General features: G+C 46.0%; 3 protein-coding genes across 10 annotated transcripts in view; 2 read left to right on the top strand and 1 right to left on the bottom strand.

Moving 5' to 3' along the window:
- The window catches only part of Zfp507 (zinc finger protein 507), a 32,778-nt gene extending 26,451 nt beyond the window's left edge, over positions 1–6,327 (top strand). For 3 of the 6 annotated variants that reach the window (XM_087653984.1, XM_087653969.1, XM_087653973.1), the window contains exons 6-7: positions 2,141–2,275; positions 2,386–6,327. In XM_087653984.1, coding sequence (XP_087510110.1) covers positions 2,141–2,275; positions 2,386–2,752 — 502 coding nt within the window. In that variant the 3' untranslated portion in view covers positions 2,753–6,327. 6 annotated transcript variants of the gene reach the window in all.
- Positions 1,528–25,215, bottom strand: LOC134483099 (uncharacterized). The gene is made up of 2 exons (XM_087600179.1): positions 24,527–25,215; positions 1,528–3,166 (listed from the first exon to the last, which is right to left on the bottom strand). The coding sequence occupies exons 1-2, from the start codon at positions 24,971–24,973 to the stop codon at positions 3,140–3,142; spliced, it is 474 nt and encodes a 157-aa protein (XP_087456305.1). The 5' UTR covers positions 24,974–25,215; the 3' UTR covers positions 1,528–3,139.
- Dpy19l3 (dpy-19 like C-mannosyltransferase 3) overlaps positions 24,653–25,629 on the top strand; it is a 66,842-nt gene continuing 65,865 nt past the window's right edge. Inside the window, 1 exon segment of one of the 3 annotated variants that reach the window (NM_001135835.2) lies at positions 24,653–24,844. The gene's annotated coding sequence lies outside the window, so the exon portion shown is untranslated. 3 annotated transcript variants of the gene reach the window in all.

The following is a 25,629-nucleotide window of genomic DNA, read 5'->3' as shown; positions in this document are numbered from 1 at the left end:
CTGTCTCATGAGTATAGAGAAGAGCTGAGTGGTCTGCTTTGTTAGGTGTGTGATTGGGTACATTTTTGGCTTCCAAAAAGGTCATAGTTATACAATACAACCTGGAAATTATAGACAGGTATTTTGCTATGTTATAAAAACATTTATTCCCAGAAAACCTGTATCCACATGTTTATAGTTATTTTTTCCATAATAGCAAACTCTGGAAGCAAGCTGGTTAGGTATCTCAGTCAGGAAAGTGCTTCTGAGCAGACATGATGATCTGAGTCACATCTCCAGAACTCAAAAAAGAACAAACTAAAAGGACATGGTGGTGTTTGTAATCTACATACTGAGGGCAGAGACTGGTGGCTTCCTGTAGGCAGAGCTGGCCAGCCAGCCAAATGTACTTGGGAGGGACCCTGTGTCAGAAAACAAGATGAGTTGGTGGTTGCCAGGAGTTGAAGCAGGAGAGAGGGGTGACTAGGCAGAGCACAGAGGACTTTGAGGTGCTCCTCAACATGATACTACAGTGGGATGCACAAAACTGTATATTTTTCTAATTCTAAGCAGAAATTAGGCAAGCTCTAAGTACCACTTTAAACTGTTTAGAATTGTAACAAATCATACTAATGCAAGGTGTTCAGATTACTTCAAACAGAAGTTGGGACTGGAAGGCTGGCAAAACAGTGAAAAGCACTGGCTGCTCCTTCAGAGGACCAGATCCCACCTGGTGGCTGACTTATTTGTGGAAGGCTGAACCATCTCTCCAGCTCAGCGCTCGCTCACTCATGCCCCCTCCCTCTCTCCTTCCTCCCTACCCCCTCTGTATCTGTATGTTTTTATTTAATTTATGTGTATGAGTGTCCTGCATGTATTTTTGTGAGCCACACGTTTGCAGTGCCATATGAAGGTCACTAGGTATACCCGAATGGACATTGGGTGTCCTGAAGCTGGAGTTAAAGGTGATTGTGATCTCCCATGTAGATACTGGGAATCTATCCTGGGTCCTCCACTAGAGCAGCCAGTGTTCTTAACTTAATCTCCCCAGCTCCCAGCTCTGCTTTTTGCTTTCTTGTTAACAGAATAGATCATTATACCCATAGTTAAAGAATTTTGGACAAGCCAGGCTATGGTGATACATACCTTTAATCCCAGATTAAGGCAAGCAGAAAAAGATCTCCCAAGTTCTAGGCTAGACTGGTCTACAGAGCGAGTTCTGAGACATCCATGAATATACAGAGAAACCTTGATGGGGGCGGGGGGGAGGGGGTGATAACATAGTAATATACAAAACAAAACTTTTGTATATTACTATGTTAGAAATCTTTCCACATCATGTATTTTAGCTAAAGTAAGATGGCTGTTAGAGTACTAGAAAAATCTTTATATTATAAAAGATCTCCTTCCCTTGGTTTTCTTTTCTTGTTTACACTTTTTCTAGAACCTCTGTGAAATCTGTGCCTTAGAACCAGTGATAATTTACATTCAGTGAATGGTAGGCCAACTCAGAATGCTTAGGGGTTATGGTTACAGAATCACTGGGAATTTTTAAAATTTATTTTTAATATGTTTTTTGTTTAAACACCATTATATCACTTTCCCTCCTCCCTTTCCTCCCTAAGTGCCTCCCATCTGTCCTCCCTCTCACTCTCCCATGTTCTCCTCCACTCAAGTCCGCAGCCCCATTTTCTTTGATAATCATTCATGTGTGTGTGTGTGTGTATGTGTGTGTGTGTGTGTGTGTGTGTACAGATGTCTAAAAATACAGCTTGCTGAGCCTGTTGCGTTGTTTATGTGGACGTGCTCACAGGCCTGACCACCCTACAGTGGACAGCTAGTGAACGGAGACTCCTTCCTCACTGAAGTCTCCCCCTTCTCAGCGGTCATCAGCTGCCTGGAGCTCTGTCTAGGAGAGGCCGTTTCCCAAGCCTTCCTGATCTTCTGGCTCTTAGCATTTCCTTCCTCTCCTGTGACATTCCCTGAGCCATAGGTGCAGGAGCTAGGGTGTGGATGTGTCCAGTTCGGGTCTTCTGTGGTTGTCTCCATTTGTCTCAGAGAGGCACTTACCCAGCAAAGTTTATGGCTCTTGCATAAAACCACTCTGAATTTTTACTAGTGTTGGGAGATGGTTGTAATTTCCTTGGTGCCTATCTTCCAGGTGCTCCTTGTGTGGGTATGTGTGCAGCCACCCCCCTTCCTTGAAGTCACACATGTGGAAACATGCAAGTGACCAGAACTACAACTATGAGCAAGTTAACAAGGCCATCAACGATGCAATCTCACAAAGTGGCAGGTACGTCATTCCACCCTTCACTTGATGGCTTGGTATAGAGCAAGGTAGGGAGCGTCTCCTAGCCCTACAGCAAAACCCACTGAAAGTCTGATATGTTCTGTTTTTATAAGAGTTCTGGGGAAATCCCGTGGGAAACCGCTCTTAACCAGCAGTGAAGAGAGAACTGGCCCTACCACAGGCAGTCCAGAAAACTTGGTGTCCTCCTCGGAGCTCACTTCCCAACTGCCTGGTGACGGTATCGACGCCAGCGAACTTGAGAAACTGAACCCCACAGGCAGCAGCTCTGACATCTCAGGAAGGAGCTGCAGCTTGGCTACTCCAGGCACTGAGTACTGCGTGTTGCTCTTCTGCTGCTGCATCTGTGGCTTTGAGTCAACCAGCAAGGAGAGCCTCCTGGATCACATGAAGGAACATGAGGGGGAGATTGTCAGCATCATCCTGAACAAGGACCACAGCACAGCCCTGAATGCCAACTAGCTAGGAGCATGTGGGAGGGCCACTCTGAACCGCAGCTCACCCTCAGCGCCATCACGAGCTCATGAGACATGGAAGAAGCGGTGGTGTGGGTGATATTCGGTGCAGAGTAAGGAGACAGAGCTATAACCCTGTGTGAGCCCCTGGTGCCCCCTTGGTAGTGTCACTGTTTATTGTTAAAAGCAAGCAAGCTCTGCAGAGCCACACTGGTCAGCTCTACAGTGGCCGGGCTCTGATGAGGAAAGTGGCAAATGGGAAGGGGCAGTTCCCACTGTTGCCAGGATGGGCAGTAGGGAGAGGGAGGGTAACTTCCCTGTCTCCAGAGAGCAATGGAGTGAGGAATGGGCTTCATAAACCTTTTCCTTGTGTTGATAGGAATTCATCACAGACTCAATGTAGGGCGTGGTCCTTCACTCCCTAAAAAAGAAGAGAGATACCCAAATCACTCCTGGATTATAAACATTTGGGAAGTAAATTATTGTTTCAAATTCACAGTGACTCCACACAAGACTCAGACCAAATTTCAGGTTCACAGAAATGGGTGATTGATTTCTCAGAGGTCAGTGTGAACAAACAGAGCCCACTTCTCCAGTTACACAGCTCCACACACCTTCACCGCCAGCAGTAGTCTGACGGCCTCCTCAAGCAGGACGGAGACTACTACGCACCACCGTCCTTGAGCTGGGTGCTCACCTGCTACCCAAGCACACTGTAGCCTGCGAGGCAAAGGAAGAAGCTCTGGGGAGGCTGGGCGTGGTGGGGCAGACTAAAGTCCACAGGTGTGGCTTCTGAGCAGGGACTCCAGGTTTGAGGCTAACCTGGGTTAGCAGGACTGGGCCTCCTGAGGTTAGAAAGATCACTTGGAGAATGAAAGCTGAAAGTCAGCTGCCTCAAAAGTAGCACATCTGTTAAGGTTTTCTCTACTTAGACTTTATGAGTTTGGTTATATTTAACAGAACAACCCAGGTGACTAAAGAATGGTAAAACTTCAGTCTGTTTTAATAAGAGACTGGTATAGTTCACATAGTCAGGAGGCAGTGGATTTGAGAGTTTGAGGCTAGCCTGGTCTACATAGCAAGTTCCAGGCTAACTAAGGCTTCAAAGTGAGATCTTGTCTCAAAACCTAAACAAAATAATTTTTAAAAGGACTGGAGAGATGACTTAGCAGTTAAGAGCACTGGTTGCTCTTCCTAAGGATCCAGGATTGACTCCCAGTAACCATATGGTGGCTTACAAGCAGTTCCGGGGGATCTGGTACACTCTGGCCTCATCAGGCGTCAAGCACACATGTGGTACACAGACATAATTCAGAGTCCATTTGTTAGTGTGCAAGAAAATACTCTGAGAAACTAGCTCAGTATATGTGTGCTGAAGTTCGCATCACACATAGGTGACCCCGTGAGTCCCATGGTTTGTGCCGTCATTACTGCTGAGGGTGAGGCAGACAGGGTGACATCATTACTGCTGAGGGTGAGGCAGACAGGGTGACATCATTACTGCTTCCTTACAGTAGACTCTGCAGTGCTGTGAATGCAGGTGGTCTTCACACACTCAGAGGCAAGGGGGCAGCTCATGGAAGGACAGAGTCGGTGGGTACTGACAAGCTTTACAGCTTGTCCCCAAGTTGAGGTGTCCGTAAAGTGAGTTACCAGCTTTCCTGTGGTGTTGAGAGCTGTAGCACGGGGCCAGGCGTGTGGAAACTTTCTCACTTGTTTTATGGTTTTCCACCACTAATTTTGATGACACTATTTAGAGAAAATTGACTATAATTTTGCCACTCTCTGGTTACAGGTAGCTTTTGGGGGGAAGGTGGGAGCAGAGTCTTCCTATATAGTCCTGGCTGACCTAGAACTCTTTATGAAGACCAGGCTGGCCTCAACTCATAGAAATCAACTTGCCTCAGCCTCCCAAGTGCTGGGATTAAAGGCCTGGCCAATGTAGGCTTAATTTATTAGTGAAAGTTAATTCATTTCTGATATATGGATTTTAATAAAAAAGTGAATTTATAGATACTAATTCAATTCCTCTAAATTTACTCTATATGGACTTAAATGAATTTTCTCATATTTTCACAATTAAAACATTTAAATTTAATGCCAGATGTAAAAAATTTCATGTTTCCAGTTTTATCACCCATTGCTGTTGTAGCCACTAGATCTGGTTTTCATTTTGCTGTTAGTCTAAACAGTAATAGCCTTCACTTAATTTTCTGTGGCTTTAATTTTACACAATTGGTTAAAAAATAGTAATCACCCAAAACATCCTCCCAATTCAGCAGCGCGGTTCTTCCAAACATGCTTCTGAGTTCCTTCAAACCACATGATTGTGTCACAAGGGTAAACCTCCCCACCCATGGGGAAAAACTAATAACCCAAAGGTTCAAAGCCTCCATCTGTCATCTGTTCCTATGAGCTCTCAGGCCTGGACAAGGGAAGTGGCCTGTACCCTGCACATTCTGCTAGCATTTGCAGCAAGGCTCTGCCAAGAAGCAAGATTCAGAATAACGGAAACATGTGTGTGGTTGTCATCACTGACTCTTACCCAGTCAGGGTCACTGCTCAGAGGATACCGACCACTGCTCGCTAAGCTTTGGCATGGGAAACTCTGTTTTTTATCTCTTGTTCTGACCACCTACGCTTCTAAGAGCAAATGGAGAACACTGCTTTAAAAACACTTATTTCGGGGCTGGGGATTTAGCTCAGTGGTAGAGCGCTTACCTAGGAAGCGCAAGGCCCTGGGTTCGGTCCCCAGCTCCGAAAAAAAGAACCAAAAAAAAAAAAAAAAAAAAAAACACTTATTGCATTCAGTAAACAAAAGATAGAGAGGTGGCACTTGTAATCGTTATAATTAACATTTTGTCCCTGGCTGTGATCATAGGACTCTGGCAGGTGCCCTCACCGGCCTGCCAGCCATGAGCCCATTCACTTTATCTGTGGCCCATCCACAGGCAGCGATACCAGCTGAAGCTTCTGCCCTGAACCTGTCTGAGTTACCATTGGTGGCTTTGTAGTTACTGTTTTCTCCCTCACAGAGCAACCGTGAGCATCATGTTTACATCACATCTGTGCAGCATAGTGGCCTGGACACAGATGAGCAGGCTTCTTCGTTTCTCAGTTTCATAAGCACTTATTTAATCCGTTTTTTTTAAATTGTGCAGCAAGGTGCTCAAAGTAATAGTATATAAATATATTTAATAGAAACTTGAGTTTGACATTCATGGGCATAAATAAATGTATTTTTTTTTTAAAGAAATAAGTATTGTGTAACACTATGGCTTTGCTTCTGTAGCCCAAGTAGAGAAACTTCTGGAACACCATGTAAAAAAGCAAGAGTTGATTCTGACGCTGATTCTTTAAAACTGGATGATTGGTATTTGGTGATATCCTGTTGCACATCAAGCTGCAAGCCTTGTCTGTGGTAGAGCAGGCCACCTGTTTAGAAGAGAGCAGCTCTCTCTCTGGCACCTCTTAATTTCCAGAACTGTCCAAAAGTAGAGTAATTTATTTTGCTTTACAGGAGTTTGTCATGTATTGACTTATATATTGTATTTTGGTAATAAATTTCTTTTGTTAAAAACACTTGTTTCTAAGTTTCATTAGCAGTATGTGTCCATTCCTGTCTTGGGATTATCGATTTAGAAGCTTGCATTTAAATCATTGAAAAGCTCCCAGGAGCTGGTTGGGTTTGTTATTAGACTCTGTTAACTTGCTGAGCTGTCGCTGGCTGTCATTACTGCAGTTCACAAGCATCAGTACAGGTTCTGGGCCTTCTCGCTAACCAGTTCTTTAGCTTCCACATCAGACATGGAAATGCTTTCAGTGCTGACCTGTGGGTGCCAGCTCCCTTCCTGTAATTAGAACTCTGCTGAAGGCCAGTGACTGCAAGGTTGTTCAGACTCTGATCCTCTTGTGGTCTATCACCAGATAATCCCTTACCATCCGACTCCTCGAAGAGGCCACAGGTGCTCTGACTACAGCACTGGTTTGGTTACCCCAGTTTGTGCCCTAGCATCCCAGGCCCTCCCAGCTAGAAGTGACTCAAAACAAATAATTCTCCTGGATAGCTGTAGCCTCTTGGACTGTTCTCTATAGGGCGGGCGATGTGGTCCTGTCTCTTCTCTCAAGGACCAGATCTCAACACGGTGCCGTGACAAGTTAGTTGTATAAATCACAGCATGGGGAACCTAGATCCAGATCACGGAGTCCCATGTAACGGTCATAGCCACATGACTGCTGAGCACTTGAGATGGACTTGTGTTCCAAGTGTAAGAACAGTGACAGAGATTCAGCACAAAGAAATGTAAAGCATCCCAATAGTTTTATATATTGACAACGTGTTAAAATATTTTGGCTATATGGAGTTAAATAAAACACATAAAGTCATTTCACCTTGTGTTAGCTTTTTATTGCTGTAGCAGAATACCTTTTTAAAAACAATAGAAAGCCTCTTAGGTTGACTTGGCTCATGGTTTCAGAAACTTCTAGCCAAGATCGTCTGCAGTGAGGCAGGATCTTCTGGTGAGAACATGTAAACCAGATAGCATAGCTCATGGTAGCTAGGAAGCAGTGAGGAGGGACAGACAGGTGACAAGATAGACATAGACTTACCCAGGGCATAGCCAGGAGCTGCTCCCTCCCACCAGGCCCCACCTTCTGATAGTGGCATCAAATGATGAACTCATGCCTAGCATGCTGGCTGATGCTAAACTCAGTCCCCAAAAGTTGACAGGCAAACCTAACAGGCGCCTTTGCAGCCACTTTATCCAAACCATAACCCATTTAATGTGGTTATTAGAAACTTTTAGAGTTCATACACGGCTTGCATTGGGTTTCCCGTAGGTAGTACTGGTACAGAGGAGACCGGCACACTGGCCTCCACTTCACACCTAGCTTGCAACTTATTTTCATAAATAGTCCATTAGAATCTCAGCCACATCATTTCCCTGTTTTGAACTTTTTACCAGCTACTATCTGAAAGTACAACCGTGTTTCTCTTTGAGTGATAAGATTGTATGACCCATGGAGGCCACATGGTTACTGTCTGACACTTCTGCTGAGCTTTGGGATCTTAGAGCTAACAGAGAGCGAGACTTCCTCTGCAGCTTGTATGAGGGAGACACATTTGGATTGGGTTTTCTCCTTCCACCTTTCCGTGCTTTCCTGGGATCATAACATGCCTTTCCCCGCTAAGCCATCTCACGCCCCCCCCCCCCCCCCGTCGTTTTACCATCTACCATTCCCCATACAACTTTAACCCAAGTCTGTTGACTCTATGGAAAGTCAAACAACTTGTTTAAAACAACTGGCTAGGTAGACAGTGCCACTCTGAAGCTACCCCTGTCACCCATACCATGTCCACATTGCCCTCCCTTCAAGCTCGTCCAGTGTTGTGGCCCCTTCAGTAGTGGCTTGGTCACAGGGCCTCCCTTTGTGAGCATGGTGCAAGGTGAGCCCAGTAGAGTCATACAGGGCACACTGATGACCTCTGGCTGGAGTCTGAGATACATAAGAGCAAAGAGCACGCCGGGACCCTGTAGCCAAGCTCACTGGTGAGGACACTGGCTTTGGCTTGCCTGTGAAACGGATGTCATGGAGATTTCTTTCAGATGGACCAGGAAAAATGTAAAATGAGAACATTTCTGCCTCAGATAATTCTGGTGTTTGACTTTTTTTTTTCATTATTGTTGGGTCTTCAAGGATTTCTTTTTATGAGCGTGTCTGTGACACAAAGGCCAGAAGAGGACATTAGATTTCCCAGATCTGGAGTTTATAGGTGGTTGGTGTGAACAGCACAGGTGGGTACGCCAGAGAAGCAGGGAACAATTTCACTGAGCCATCGCTCCAGCCCTCCCCAGCAACCCAGCAGATTGCTTAGTGAAGAGGGATGTGTATCTTAAGCTCCAACATGAGCAGCAGACTCCATTTTGTGTGCTCTCTTAGGGGCTGTAGGCCTAGTATCTAGGTTTATCTCCCAATCCGGAAAGGATAGGTAAGATTATGCCAGCTTAATGAGGTTTTTTTTTTTTTCAGTAACAGGTAATCACTTTGAATTATTTACCTTTTAAAAGATTATATGTGTGTAAATGTGTATATATACACACATACACATATATATAATGTGTTATATACAACATATACATATATACACAAAATATATATATTACTTTTTAATTCAAGTTTAAAAGTCTGATGAAGACATCTATTATAAAATGATACAGTGGAATACCATGCCGTAAAATGAAGACATCAGATGTGGTCCTTTTGTGTACCACTTAACCAGACTTATACCAGTTGGGTTACTGAGTCCAGATAGCACAGATGCCATTCTGTAACAGTTTGCAAAATTGAGTATATACCGGATACCTCTCCAGTAACACCCAGGGACACAGACTCCTCATGTTGAGTACATAGTATATTTACACAGCTCAGAAAGTGACAAATCCTTGTGAACTGAGGCCCAATATTCCAAAGAAAAACGGTATATCCGAGCCAGTGGCCCACTGACAGAGCAGAACTAAGCATCTTTATTTCAGTTCCGATCTGTGCGGTTTTTTTTTCTCAGCTCTCCCCTTCATTAAAATGAAGTATTTATAAATATCTGTCATCGCCGTTGGCATCAGTAACAATCAAACACTTAAATTAGTACTACAGATGGGGCGGAGCTCAGCGGTAGACAATGCGTGTAGCATGCATAAGGCCCTAGGTTTCATCCGCAGAATAAAAATAAATAAGGGACATTAATAATAAAAATGTTCGGGTTGGGGATTTAGCTCAGTGGTAGAGCGCTTGCCTAGCAAGCGCAAGGCCCTGGGTTCGGTCCCCAGCTCCGAAAAAAAAAAAATAAATAAAATAAAAATGTTACCTTAGGGCGGTTGAGATAGGAGAGCTCCTGTCTAGCATATGGAAAACCCTGGGTTCAAAGCCAAGTCACATACACACATACACACACACACACACACCCTACATAAAGATTCTTACCTATTAAGTGTGTACACAGTGACCTGGGAAAGCCCTTGTCAAAGTAAAATATACTAGGCATGGCATTGTTATCCCATAGCTGTTGTTGCAACATTCGGGAGGTGGAGCAAGAAGATCAGGAGTTCACACCCACTACATTGTGGGTGGAGGCTAGCCTGGGCTACAGTGAAAACATGTCTCTAAATAAATAAAAATAAAAACATGTTACTCATTTTTCAGGCCTTTTATTAACACCTGCTGGTATCATCTAAAGACGGATCACTGTGGTGCACATCTTTGTGGCTTTTCTTACTTGTCATTTATTAATTTTAGTATCCATATTCAGAAATAACGTGGCTGTGGTTCACTAAAATAGACACATCAATCCGCAGCTTGCTCTTTTTGTTTATAGCCGCAGTCCTATTTAAATTCAGCGTATCCAATCGCAAAAGGTGTTAGAAAGTTTTATTTCAGGCTTGTGAGAGAAAGTGTAGCAGGATGTGATTGAAATCTTAAGCTGGGTAGATTTCTGCTCCCCTGCAGCTAACAGTCTACAAAAAGATTTGCAAAGCAAGCCACTGGAGACAGGAACACACCTGTGGTTCATCCTACTCGGGAAGCCAAGGCAGAGAGATCAAGACTTCAAGGCTAGTCTGAATTAAATAGCCAGATCCTGTCACAAAATCCCAAAAGGAGGGCTGGAGAGATGGCTCAGTGGTTAAGAGCCTGAGCTGCTCTTCCAGAGGATCTGAGTTCGGAGCCCAGCACCTTCCCGTTACTCTACCTCCAGGAGATCCAGTGCCTTCTCTATCTACAGAAACCTGCACACACCAACAAACAGACACCTGGAAATAAAATTAATCCTTTGTTTCAATCCAAAAGTAAGCCTGATATGGCAGCACATGCCTTTAATCCCAGCACTCGGGAAGCAGAAGTGGACCGATCTCAGTGAGTTTGAGGCCAGCCCGAGCTAAACAGGGTTCTAGCCAGCCAAGACTACATAGTGAGACCCTGTGTTTAAAGGTTTAAACAAGTGTGGGAGGTCAGTGGTTGGAAAAGCACCTTCACTTCTCAGCTATGTGAGGACACCCTTGTCCACATGATGCCCCTGAAGACCTTGACTGTAGTTAAAAACGTCTCTGCCGGCATGGGGCAACCCTGTGTTCAGTCTGCAAGTGCTAAAAAGGAAATTCCAGTGTTTTGTCTGAGAACATTTTATGTATATTTCCATGTATGTACTCACATATGCATATGTGCACACAGGTGCCCACATTGGCCAATGAGAGGCGCACACAGGTGCCTGTCAGATCCCCTGGAGCTGGAGTAGGGGGTGAGCCACCTAACATGGATTCTGGGAATTAAGCTCAGGTCCTCTAGAAGACGGTACATCCTCTTAACCATGGGTTAAGTGTGGGGTACATACTCAAGTCCCATCTGGGAATTTACTTTTGAGTTTGTTTGTTTGTGACAGAAGCCAGGAAAGAATGGAGGGTGGTCCTGATGGGCAGCAACTATGAGTCGCATCTGAAGCATGGGGTGGGTTATGTCCAATCCACAAAAAACTGCACTGAGAATGAGCAACTTCCTCAGCCTGGGCAGGAGGAGAATCTTAGCACACACAGGGGGATGTGGTTGTTGAGGAATATGTAGAAACCACAGTTTGTGAGATTGAGGCCAGCCTGGTATACATAGAGAGTTCTAGACTAGCCTGGCTCCATAGGAAGACCCTGACTTTTAAAGAAAAGTGTGGAAAATCAATTGTTGGAAAAGCATCTTCAGATCCTGTAGGGAACCTGACACCCTTTGCTGGCTTCCATAGTTACCTGTGTGCACATGCACACACACACACATTCACACACAAACACATACACACATTCACACACACACACACACACACACACACACACACACACACACACACACACACATTCTCTTCCAGTCTGTGTGCAGCTCTCAGGGATGTAAGTGTTTTCAACAGGACACTGGTGCTCAGAAGCCTGAGGTCCAGATACCAACCTGTTGGTGCAGAACAGTAGCCTGCAAGCTGGGGATAGTATCCCACTTTCTACCAAATGGCCTGGTGATCAAGTGGGAAATGGCAAAGGGAGGAAAAGAGAACCAAATCGGGGCTGGAGAGGTTCCTCGGGGCTTGGCTTCGCTGCCTTTCCTGAGGATGTAGGTTCAGTTTCCAGCACCCACATAAGCATCTGTAATTTCAGTTCCTGTGGATCCAACCCTCCTCTTACCACTGTGAACCTCGTGCATGTAAGACATTGACACACACGTATGCAAAACACCCGTGTGTGTGTGTGTGTGTGTGCGCCTGTTTTTAAAAAAATTAGCCCTGGGTTTGGTTTAGCCAACCCCTATTGATGTCACACTTAAAAGATTGAAGTGGGGTTGGGGGGAGCTTAAGAGATAGCTCAGCAGTTGGGAACACTTGCTGCCCTTCAGAGGACCAGAGCTCTGGTCTTGGCACCAACACGGGGCAGCTCACAACACTCTGACTCTAGTTCCAGGGGGACCCAACGCCCTCTGCTGGCCTCCACAGTCACCCGAATGTACTTGCCACACACATACAGACAAAATACATGAATAAATATTCAAAGAAAGCGTTAAATGGACAGAAAAGTCTCAGCTCTTGTTCACTCTTTGAGGTGGGGATCCATGCCCACACTTGAGTCCAACCTTTGGATCTTTATCTGAGATTAAGGATGTTCACAGCCTTCATCAGAGAAGCCTCTCATTGCAGGGGGAAGAGGTTCATGAGTGGCCAAAATGCTAAACTAAAGGATAGTGGAATACCAAACCCTAACAGGGACAGCCACATCATCTCTTCGAGGCTCAAGGAATGTCACAGAAGAAGCAGGAGAGGAAGAAAGCCACAGAGGATGGGGTGGTGTACGCGCAGCACAAGGATGTCTTCAGGACATAGCATTGCTGTTACATTCCTCAGCAAGCTGAGGCTGCGGTTATCGTGAACAAGATTGGGCTGCCAGCATTCCATCAAAGATGAGGGAAGGGACCTGGTGGCAGGTAACGGCTGTTGGGGGCACGGGGGGTGATATCATTTTCTTCAGGAGTGTAGCCACTGATCAGTGGCCTATGTCCCCACACTAATGTAAGTAACTAATTAAACTCAATGGGTCACAGAAAGGAGACCTGAAAGGAGGAGAGGTCCTTGTTGAAAAGAAGAATGGCTTTGATAGGAGCAGGTGTGAGAGGGAATAGGATGAAAGCACTTAAAAGCCACTGGGCCTCCCCACCATGGTGGACCCTCATCCCTCTGGACCTGTAGTGCACAATAACCCTTCGTCCATAAGCTTCTCAGTCATGGTGTTTTGTCACAACAGCAGGACATTATCCAGTACACCAAACAGACAGAGGCAGAGAGGCATAATTCAATGAAAATCCTACAGCTGTAGCATTCATCTTCGGTGAACAGAAGGACAGAATCAAGATGTAGCTGCGCCCACACCTTGTATGAAATTTCTGAAGGGTTGGAACAATGGACCTTGCCCTCCCTGTAACTTACATTAAATAGCACTGTTCAGCCACTTTTCTAAAGCATTTAGCAAGCATTGTCTAACTGAGTTTCTCTTCAATTCAAGAGCAGTCTAACTGAGACCGCTCTTCAATTTAAAAAAAAAAATCTATGTCATAAAATTCTAATTCCACTTGAAAGGAAAAATCTAGAACTGCAGATATGGCCGAGTGATAGAATATCTGTCTAGAATCCCCACTGAGAGGATGGGGGCGTAGCTCAGTGGTAGAGCCCCTGCCCAGAATCCCCCAGTGAGGGGCTGGGGGCGTGGCTCAGTGGTAGAGCCCCTGCCCAGAATCCCCCAGTGAGGGGCTGGGGGCGTGGCTCAGTGGTAATGCTTTTAGAACTGAGGAAGGCAGTCTATTCCATTAAAATAAAAGAATGAGATAATCTCCATTTCATACCAGATCAAATAATCAGTCGATTTTTAGATTGACTTTGGACCATTTACTGGTATTAATAACTATAGGTTATTTTGGCTCTGCTCTTCCTTCCAAGCCATTCCCACACACTAGCTTCATTAATCTGCCACTTAGCGCGGTGACTAAGAGGTGAAGAAACAAGGCTACTAGTGTACATCACACAGAGCACATTTTACCTTGGCCTTCAGCAAAAACTGCTTTCCACTCGAATGGGGGCAGACAACCTGATAGTCATTCTCTAACTGCACATGTGAGGGCCATGTCCACAGCAGCCAGAAGACAGCATTGAGTCCTCTGGAGCTGGACATTCAGGTGGTTGTGCACACTCTGACAGGAGTACTGAGAATGGAACTCTGATCCTCTGCAAAAGCTGGGGGCACTCTTAACAGATGGGCCATCTCTGTAGCCCCATTAACGAAGTCTTTTGTGGTAGAGATTTTCAAATCTTTTTTCTGGATATTGAAATGTATTATACAGGGCTGGAGAGACAGCTCTTCCAGAGGTCCTGAGTTCAAATCCCAGCAACCACATGGTGGCTCATACTCATCTGTAATGAGATCCGATGCCCTCTTCTGGTGTGTCTGAAGTCAGCCAGTGTACTTATATATAATAAATAAATAATCAAAAAAAAGAAATGTATTATACAAGTTGCTGTCTGTATGGTAGTGCCTGTTAGCATCTGATTATGAAATGTCTCCCAGGGAGCATGTGAACACTTGATTCCCAGATTGTGTTGCTATCTTTGAGAGGTTCTAGAAACACTGAAGAGGTCTCCAGGGAGATGGGACATAGAAAAGATCAGTCACTGAGACTTAGACTTTGAAGGTTCTCTGTAGTCCCGAGTTCCACTGTGGCTCGCTGTCTCCTGTTCACTTTGAGGTAAAGAGAATTAGCTTCTACTCACTGCTCCCGCCATGATGCTCTGGCCAACCCAAGCCATCATGGGATAAATAAATCCTTCCTGCCCTGTTGTTTTCTAAGATATTATAGTAACAGTTATACAAAAGTAAAAGCAAACGCAGTACCTGACAGTTTTTACTAGTGTGTAACTAAAACATAGTAGCTATTGATCCCTCAGGGTAGGATCTTAGATACATAAATATATTTATAGATAGATAGGTAGATAGATAGACAGACTGACAGACAGATGTGTGTGTGTGTGTTTCATGTGTTTGAGGATCTGCCTGTATGTATTTCTGCGCACCATGTGTATGCACTGGCTATGGAGGCCAGATGAGGGTATCAGGTCCCTGAGAACCAGAGTTACTGATGGCTACAAGTCAGGATGTGTGAGCTGGGAACCCAATCTGCAACTTCTCAAAGAGGAAGGAGCACACAGTAAGCACTGAGCCCTGTCTCCAGCCTCCAAAGTGGGTCTGATTTCTAGCTGATCATGTAAGTACCCAGATAGACTTGATTCCCAGCCTCTCGTAGCTTTACGGCATGTGTGGAAAAACTGTGGTGATGAGATATGCCATGATGGCATACCAGCAACCAAAGGAGTTTTTCATTATCCTGTTTTTCCTAAATGGGCAAAGGGCTTCAACAGACATTTCTCCATAAAGAAGCACGAGTGCCCAGAGCACACTTCATCAGTCAGATGCACGCATGGTAACCACAGGAGGGGTGGGAGGCATCTCTTAGCTAAGACCTTTACCTGCAAGCAACAAGCATAAAGTCTGTTATTAGGGTCTTCATAGCCCACACAAATACCAGGTGGGCACAGCGGCCTGCCTGGGATCACAGGCTCAAGACTGAAACTGCAGCCACAGAGCAAGCCAGCTGGACCTCTGCCCTGCTCAGCTCTGTATTCGACTGAGAGACCCTGCCTCTGCCCTAGAGATGGCTCAGTGTGTTAGTTCACTTGCCACGGAGCCAGGCCCCAACTTGGCGGAAGGTGAGAACGGACCCCGCACACTTACACATACACACAATAAGTAAATGTAATGGAAAAGGAGGAGGAGGCGAAGAGGAGGAGGGGAAGCCACCCTCAGACTGCCTCATCTCCATCCAGGGTTTTCTCGGGATGGATCTAGGAGAACACATGAAGAGCCTTAGTGAAAACCTAGCCCAGCACTAAATTGGGACCATAAAATATCTGGATTTGAGAGTTCTAGAAGTATATCCATTTCAGCACAAAGTTCTACTCATTCCTTTATGAGAGCCCAAAAAGAATCTGAAGCCAGACAGTATGCCTGGGCATCTGTCACCAGGGGCACTTTACTTCTCTGTCTCTCTGCTGCACAGAGAGTGGCACTACAGGAGTCCAAAGAAACAAGCCGGAAGGAGCAGCCAAGGCCAACAAGTGGGACTCCTCCCACTTGAAAAGCGTACGCGATCCAGCACCATCATCTGCTGTCACTGGAGAGCTGGACTATTCTCGTCCCTCATTCAGAAACACACAACACTCATTCCAGCCCTGAAAACGAAAAGAGATGTAGGAGGTAACCATGGAGATTTAAAAGAGAAGGCACAGAGTAGTCGAGGTATGAAGAATAGCAGGTGGGAAAGAAGAGAAAATAAGACCCGATGCTTCAAAGCTGTGTGAACTTAACTCTGACCCACTGCACTCAGCTAATAGCTTGCCTGCCTATGCCAATCCACTCATGGAACTCACTGGTTTAAACCACTCCAAATCTGGTTAATACAAAGTTTACAGAGAAAGAGAAAAATAGCAACAATATTTCAAAATGCTTTGTATGCAGAGCCTCAGAGAAAGGGTGCCATATCAACAGATGCTTACAGGCTGGAAAGGAGACATTGTCAGTTCCTATGCAACTGTGCAATGATCTGTGAGCATCAACAAAGCTCAGCCACATGTACAACTTCCTTTAGAAATATCTATTAGAGCTGGGAACACTGCTCAGTGGTAGACCCCTCCGAGAATCCCCCAGTGAGGGGCTGGGGGCGTGGGTCAGTGGTAGAGCCTCTGCCTAGAATCCCCCAGTGTGGGGCTGGGGGCGTGGGTCAATGGTAGAGCCCCTGCCTAGAATCCCCCAGTGTGGGGCTGGGGGCGTGGCTCAGTGGTAGAGCCCCTGCCTAGAATCCCCCAGTGAGGGGCTGGGGGCGTGGCTCAGTAGTAGAGCCCCTGTCTAGAATCCCCCAGAGAGGAATCAGTGGTTGACTGCTTGTCAGCTATACATAAGGGCCTAAGTTGATTCTCAGCACTACAAAAATCACAGAAGACTTATGTAAGCTGAACCAGGCAGGGAAGAATGCCAAAAACAGACCTACCTCTGTGATTCCTGACTTAGAGCCATACATAAGGAAGGTATGAAAGAACCATAGCAGAAAATATTAGGAATTCGATTTGTCCTGATTTTAGTTGAACATATTTATATATTTATAGAAAGAGGGGAAAGAGAAATAATAATCCTATGACAAAAACCTGGGGACCACTGCTATGTTGTGAAGACATTGTGAACCAGTATGGTGGTGCACCCCTGTAATCCCAGCACTGGGGATGGGGAGCTCCAGGAGGACAATGAGCCCAACCTAGGTCCTCCGCAAGACCAAATGCTCTTAGCTGTAAAAGCAGTTTTCTGTTCTCCTGTAATAATGGTCATTTCCAAGGCGCTTTCTGCCTGTCTGCTAACCTAGGCCTAGCTCTGGAAGCTTCTAGCCTCCATACAATCTAAGCCTAGGATGTTGAACCTCCCAGACTTGCTGCTGAATAAGCTCACCCTTTCTGCTCTTTTCTGAACTCTGGCTGGCTGGCTCAACTCAGCTGTTCTGTTCACTCTTCTCCCAGCTGACTTATTCACTCAGGCTTCTCTCAGCTTCTGAATTGCTCTGCTTGGCCTCTAACTCTAGCAGTGTTTTCTAATCTGGCTCCTTCTCATTCTCTGGGTCATTCTGTCTCTACTTGTGTCTAGCTTGTTCTCTCATCAATCCGTCTCTGTAAATTTCTCCCCATAGAACTGCCTCCTTCTCCCTCTCTGTGCTGCTCCACTCTCCCTCTCCACTCTACAGCACTGCTCTCCACAAACCCTACTGTCCCCTCTACTGCACTCTCCTCCTGTACTGTCTGCCTCTCCCCTTAAGTAGCTTCCCTTTCCTTTCCTCTCTCTCCTTGTGAGAGCTGGGCAGATCCTGTTCTGTCAAATCTTTCTGATTCATCACTTTGGCACTCAATTAGACATCACTTTCAAACAGGGGTGCTTCCTTCTACAAATTAACTTTACCTTCACTGTTTGAGATTAAAGGTGTGTGCTAAGGGACTGAGCCACATCCTAACTAGAAACAGGTTCAGATATCCTGAAACCATTAACTTCTGAGCTGTCTCTACAGCCCTGGAGCAAACTATCTTGAACTGTACATCTGCTCCTGTCACGGACGCTGTATTGTGAAGGCCTCTCTCCCACGCATGTCTGTGTGTTTTGTACAATTGCAGTAACAATGATCACGAATTGTTTTGTGGAAACTGGACGATGGTTATAAAGTTTCTCGAGACGATACACAGAGTGGCTGAATTATTTGTCATGTTGAAAAGTAGTCTAACGTCAATTGCTGTCTCAGATGTGAGAAAAACATTCTACAAAGAGACAGTCTTTTTTTTTTTTTTTTCGGTTCTTTTTTTCGGAGCTGGGGACGGAACCCAGGGCTGAGACAGTCTTTTTAGGCCTGCTGACCTGCGCACTGGTTCTGTTTGCTGGAGTATCCGTTGCTGGTGCAGGGAATCACACACATGGCCTTATGCATCTAAGCAGCCACTCTACCATTTAGTTGCACCTCTAGCCCTCGTTGTTTGTTTTCACTGAGAAATACTTAATCTTTTCAAATTGTACGTGTAAAGGAGGGGTGTGTGAATGCAGATGCCCAAAGAAGGTTCCCAGTGCCCTCTCCTGAGCTCTCTCTCCAGCCCGCTACCTCTTCTTCTGCCTTAGCCTCCAAAGTGCTGGGATTATAGGCATGCACCTTGGTTCTTTGAAAAATTAATCTAAACAGGGGCTAGAGAATGGCCGCAGTTAAGAACACCTGATCTTCCTGTAGAGGACCCAGTTGGGTTTCAGCACCCACATGGCAGCTCACAATTTGCCTCTAACTCCAGTTCCAGAGGAATCTATCGCCCTCTTCTGGCACCTCTGGGCACTGCATGCACTGTGGCTGGGATACGAACACAAACTTTTTTAAAAAGAGCACATAATTTAGATTTTAAAAATAACCTAAGGGGCTGGGGATTTAGCTCAGTGGTAGAGCGCTTACCTAGGAAGCGCAAGGCCCTGGGTTCGGTCCCCAGCTCCGAAAAAAAGAACCAAAAAAAAAAAAAATAATAACCTAAAAGAGCTGGAGAGATGGCCTAGTGGTTAAGAGCGCTGGCTGCTCTTCTATAGGACTCCGGTTAGATTCCCAGTACCTATTTATCAGCTCACACTTTGTAACTCCAGTTCCAGGGGATGTGACTCCCTCACACTGACATACATGCAGGCAAAACATCAATGCACATAAAATAAAAATAAACTATATATCTAAAAAATGATTTGTAAAAATAATTTAAATATAACAGTACACAAACTGGCTGTAAGCCCATGAGAATTTATTATCCAGTATAAGTAGTTTAAAACATTCAAGTAAGGACCGTGAAATAATTGAACATTGAAAGAAAATTATCTAAGTCTTTCTTATTCCATATTAAAAAGATTCTGAGGCCGGGTGGTAGCGGCACAGGCCTTTAAGGCCAGCACTGGGAGGCAGAGGCAGACAGATCTGAGTCTGAGGCCAGTCTGGTCTAAAGAGCAAGTTCCAGGCTAGCCTGGGCTACATGGAGAATCCCTGTCTTGAAAAAAACCTTTAAAAAATCTGTAATTCAAAATGCTAGAACTAAGTAAGAAATATAATCTTGAAATGAGAGAACTTGTAAACATTGTGAGTTATAAGACAGATTCGACCAAATAAACCGGGGACGTCCACAAAGCAGAGGGCAGTCCATAGATAACACAGTGATGATAAACTTGGGGTGATATCTGTGACAAATAGTAAGGATGCTCTCACAGGGAACAGATAACTTCACAACCAGCGTAAAAACAAATAAAAACCCCAATATCATCGCCCTTCCCTAATAAACACATACAGGGGCTTTGATGGGACACATCTATAATCCCAGTGCACAGAAGGATGAGGGAGAATCATCTTAAGTTCACAGTCAGCCTGGGCTACAGGATGAGTTTAAGGCTAGCCTGAGCTATACACCATGTTCACTGCCCTGCTACACAAACAAAGGGCTGATGAGTGAAGCTATAATAACTAGTAAAGCAGTTGCCCGGCATGTGCAATGTCTTATGTCCTAGCCCCAGCAGGCCATCCCCCATCCCTGAAAAAAAAACCCTAAGATAATGATATATTATTTTTCCTCTAAGATTGGCAAAGATTAAATATGTCCACTGCTGGCAAAGGTACAGAGAAATCGGAGCTGTAATACAAACTGGTAATAAAAATTAATGTAATGGAATTGTTCATCCTTTTGCGATGTAGTTTTGCCAACTTTTATCACACATTAGAACATGGGCTCTTTCTATTCTATTTCTAGACACATTTCCTAAAGAATTGTATATGTCTAAGAATGTTCTTTCAGATTTACTTAAAACTGCATAAAACCAGAAACCGACTGGGCGTGATAGTTCCTGCCATCAGTCCAAGCGTGGGAAATCAAAAGCAGGCCAATCTCTTGGAGGCTAACCTGGTCTACATAGGCAGTTCCAGGCCAGCCCAGGCTACAGGGTGAGACCCTGTCTCAAAAATAAACAACAAAAGAATGGGCTGGAGAGGGGCTGGGTGGTTAAGAACACTGGCTGCTCCTGCAAAGGACCTGCGTTTGATGCCTAGCACCCACATGGTGGCTCACAAGCATTGTGACTCCAGTTTCAGAGGAGCCAATACTGTAGTATCCTGGCCTCCTGGGCATCACGAGGTGCACAGACATATGTGCAGGCAGAGCATTCATATAATATAAATAGTATAACAATATATAAAATATACTATGGGGGTTGGGGATTTAGCTCAGTGGTAGAGCGCTTGCCTAGGAAGCACAAGGCCCTGGGTTCGATCCCCAGCTCCGAAAAAAAGAACCAAAAAAAATATATATATACTGTGTATTTTATAGTATATATTTTACATACTATATTATCTATTACTTTATTATATATTGTATGTTATATTATGTTATATATTATACATTATTATATAATAAATTACATATGTATTATATAATTACATACCATATATAAATATGTATATAAAATTATATATACATATGTTTATATATAATTATATATAATACATATATATCCTAAACATCCAGTTAAATGGGAATATATACATCATGCCATGTCCATATTGGTGATCAGTATTGTATTGATTACCTATCACTGTATAATAAAAGCCCCCTCCCACACCGACCCCCTCACAACAATAAGCATGGACTGTCCTCAGGGTTTCCGTGTGTAAGAGTGATAGGCAGAGGTGGTTCTGCCCAGGATGGTCCCTGCTATCAGCCAAAGCTGTCCAGGAGCTCTCTGATCTGCTAACAGGACAGCTCTCTGGCAAGTGGCTGGCTGGAGGCTGCTACAGGCCTCTCTGCACAGGCTGTTGGGGTAGCCTCAAGACAGAACACTGAAAGCCTTCCCTAAGTGAGCCATCCAACAGAAGCTAAGGTTGGCACTGTCCTGTACTGTACCTCACAAGCCCCACACTCCCACAGCCACAATTCAGTGATACAAAGCAATAGAGGGGCATTGTATCAGTCAGCTTTGCACCACTGTGGCCAAACACCTGACAGAACACTGTAAGACGCGTTAAGACACCGTAAGATGCCGCTTGTTTTGGCTCATGGTCCTGTGGCTTCTGCCTACAGTACCTGGAGGCAGAACATCACAACAGGAGGATGTATGGAGAGAAGTGCTCACTGCGGGGTAGACAGGAAGGGAACAAATGGGAAGTACATGGAGGGGCTTGATGAAGGGCATCCCAGGGTGGATCTGTGAGAGGGTCAACTGAGGGGCTGGACCTGAATGTGTACGCTTCCAGCCCCATCCCAAATCAGGTGGAAGTGAAAAAGGAGGAAGGCTGCCCCTGCTTGTCTCCACCGTGATGTGACCAGCCCACCTCCACGTTGCCCTCCCTCTACCACAGATGCCTTGGAAGCCTTCAGGCTCCAGAGGTTATGTCTTGAGGCTACATAACAGCCCATAGAGAGAGCCCTGTGAGCAGCAACTTGCCTGGAGCCAGCTGCCAGCCATGCAGTGGCTGATCAGACAGCTCCAGCCATGCAGTGGGTGATCAGACAGCTCCAGCCATGCAGTGGCTGATCAGACAGCTCCAGCCATGCAGTGGCTGATCAGACAGCTCCAGGTCCGCTTTCCTGGGCAGAACCAGCACTGCCTCTGTAAACAAAAAAACAAACAAACAAAAAACTCCCAACACCCCTTTAAGTCGTTAACCACCTCAAGCCTGCTTTTCTTTTGGTGCATCCCACGGTCCTGACTGCTCAAGTCAGAAACCTTGGAGCCAGGCTAGCTTCCTCCCTCTTATATAATCTGTACCGACACCCACACTACTCCAGCTGCACGGAGCACCTAAATATCCCAGACTTGCTGAGCTTTCTTCGTCTCCATGGCTATCACCCAAGTTAATACTTTTTAACAGACTTACTTCTATTTAAAAACTTGTAAAGAGTTATGGATGAGAGTTTTACCTGCATGGATGCATTGCCCGCTGAGGCCAGAAGAGGGCATCAGATCCCCGGGGACAAGAGTTACTAAGAATGTGGGTACTAGGAATCCAATGGAGGTTCTCCAGAGGGGAAGCCAGTGCCCTTCACCACTGAGACATCTCACACACCACCCCTTTATAATTTTTATGAGTGTTTTGCCTGCAAGTGTGTGCACCTCATGCATGCTTGATGCCCTTGGGGATCAGGAGAGAGCATCAGTTCCCCCAAAACGGGAGTTACAGATGGTTGTGAGCCACTGTGTAGGGGCTGGGGACTGAACCTGGGTCCTATGACTTTAAATTAGATTCTATTTGCATTTTTAAGATCCATTTTTATGTATGTGTATGTGTGTGTCTCTGTGGGTGCCCAGCGAGCCAGAAGAGGGTGTTAGAGCATCTGGAACTGAAACAACTGACTCACGTGGATACTTGGACCTAACTCTGGTCCTCTACAAGCGCAGTAAGCACTCGGTCTCTGAGCCATCTCTCCAGCCCCTCTCCTTGCCTTCTTCATTGGTCAGAGTGATTCCTGGGGGGGGACACCTGTGGAGCTTACAACTGACAAGATCACAGAAGAGCAGGAAGGCATGGCATCTTTTATCCTATGTCTATCGATCGCTGTTTTGTCTGAATGTACATGTGCACCATATGCACGTCTGATGCCCACAGAAGAACTTGAGTTACAGATGGTTGTGAGCCGCCACGTGGGTTCTGGAACCAAACCTGGGTCTTTTTGCAGCCCTTAACTGTTGCGTCATCTCTGCAGCCCTAAGGAAGGATATCTTCACTGTAAATAAAGGTAAAACACCTTGAGATTTCCACCTGGGGGAAAATGAATGAGGCCCAAAGGTTAGGTACATTCAGGCCTTAATTCAGGCCCATTTTAACATAAGGTCCACGAGAGGAATATCATTTCTACGTTAGCAAACTTTGCAGCAAGTGTTCTGTGCTGGAATCCTTACCCGCAGCTGGCAAGAGGTGATTAATCTAGGTCTGCAATGGAATGGGAGAATCCCTTTTCCTTCCTCCATAATTTTCCTTGTCTTTCTATTCTGCTCCACTACAACTCACTGTCTTATTGTCTTGTGACAAGCCAGTACTCTCTCTGCATATAGCCCAGGCAAGAGTTGGACTTGTCAGCCTCCTGCCGCAGCCTCCCCAGCAGGACTACGGGAACACGACCTAAGACCTTAACTCTCAGACTTTACTCTTGGCAGTGCGCACCCACTTTCCATGAGAAGCACTACGACCAGATGACCTTATGACCGTTCTTGCCTCCAGTTATAGATATCAAGCAGCAGCTGAATACTGGCCCCCTAAGGGACACACACCTCACAGCAGTACATTTTCACCAAATCACTTTAAGGTGTGGGGTCTATCTAATAAGACATTCTAGTATTAACAGTTATTGGTATTAACAGGTGGCAACCAAAAGAGAAAAAAAATCTATCGGGGGGGGGGGGGGTTGGGGATTTAGCTCAGTGGTAGAGCGCTTGCCTAGGAAGCACAAGGCCCTGGGTTCGGTCCCCAGCTCCAAAAAAAAAGAACCAAAAAAAAAAAAAAAAAAAAATCTATCAGGGATAGGTAGCTAAGAAAGGCAGGGTGGACAGAGCAATTTTTGTTAGAATTAGATGACAGGCTGCCTTTTCATAGGTACTCATCTCAGACGGTGATCCACTACCAAAACTCTTATCTGGTTCACACCATTCTTTAGTCACAGAACTCAGGAGGCTGAAGCAGAGTTGAGGCCAAATTGGTCTACATGAAGAGTTTCAGGTCAGCCAGAACTACATAGTGAGACCCTATCTCAAAGACAGGAAAAGAGGCTGGCAAGCAACTGGTGAAGCATGTTAAGGAGAATTAACAATAAAGCCCAGAGCAGTACTACGGGGGTGGGGGATTGAGAGGCGTGACTTTGGAGACCCAAAAGTGTTCGCAAACAACTTCAAAAGCATGTATAAACTTGTCACTAAACAACGTCAAAAGCAAGTATAGCTGGATCTGGGGACAGGAGGTAGAGCCGGGAAGGTCCCCCAAGACTGTGTAACCTTTCCTCGGGGCACCAGGAACTCCAAAAACAGGAACATGCCAAGCTTAAGCTCTGCCTCAGAACCTACAACCCCCAACGGCACTCTAAGCGGAAGTGTACCTCTTCCTTCCGGTGTGCTCCGCACGAGACGGGGCGGGGCAGCGCGGGAGGCGGGGGCGGGGCCTTGCGTCGACGAACAGCTGCTGGAACCAATGAATGCAGCGGCAGCGGCCCGGCCTCCCCGGCGCGCCCCTTCCCGGGGCTGCAGACGCCCCCCAGGCCCATCCTTGCACCGCACCGCACATTGCCGGCGACATCTGGGTCCTCCGGGTCTTCAACTCGCTGTAGCCCGTAAAGTGGGCGCGTCCCCAAGGCCTGGGTGCTTTGCGTGCTTCCTTGCCAATCCCGGGTAGCCCGCGAGGACTGCTGAGGCCGCAGGTCTGTGGCTGCGGGTCGGGCCGCGAGGTAACAGGACGCGCCGTATCTACCGGACACGTGGGCGGGGCGTGGGAGGGAGCGTCTCTGAGCGGGAGCTTGTGCCTCGAGGTCCCCCCGGCCGGCTGGCATCTGGCCCACTCGTGGACTCGCCAGGTGCGCAGGGGAGTGGCTCCAGGTGCGGGATAGTGGCGCGCGTCCTGGTCCATAGTCCAGGAATTGCCTTCCGGTCCCTTTGCTAAGGTCTGGCGGGGCTTTGCGTCCGGCTGGCCGAAGCAACTTTTTGTTTCCCAGTTGGTGAGGTTGTTGCCATCCAGACGCGAATCGTAATTAGTACCTGGCGTGTTTGTTAACTTTCTGCCTCAACAGGCTCAGGGTAGATGTAAGGTGGGCCCTGCATAGCCCTTACCTTCCGAGGGCTAGCAGGGTGTGATTCCCCAAGAGAGGTGAAGATTCCAGTGGTGGCTGCAAGACTTTGAAAAGACACCACCACCCCCCACCACCACCCCTGTTTCTTGTGCTTTTGAGCACACAGCATTTGAATCTGTGTTCCGTCTCAGCATTTTTGAATGAATGAATCTTAACAAAAGCATTGTGTGGTATTGGCTTCCTCTGTTGTATCGAGCAAGAGCCTTTCCGTTAGGTAAACAGACTTTGTGGTACCTCGAGTGCAGGTTGGATTAGCTGCCGCAAAGATTGCGTCTGGCTACTCCTCGATCTTTAATAGATAATTAGTAAAACGCTATTCATTAGTCAGAGGAACGAGGCAAGATGTTCCCGGGGGACTG

The sequence above is a fragment of the Rattus norvegicus genome, chromosome 1, assembly GCF_021556685.1.
Source record: "Rattus norvegicus strain SHRSP/BbbUtx chromosome 1, alternate assembly SHRSP_T2T, whole genome shotgun sequence".
NCBI lineage: Eukaryota > Metazoa > Chordata > Mammalia > Rodentia > Muridae > Rattus > Rattus norvegicus.
Note: the sequence above shows the minus strand (reverse complement) of the source record. Positions and strands in the feature narration are given on the sequence as shown.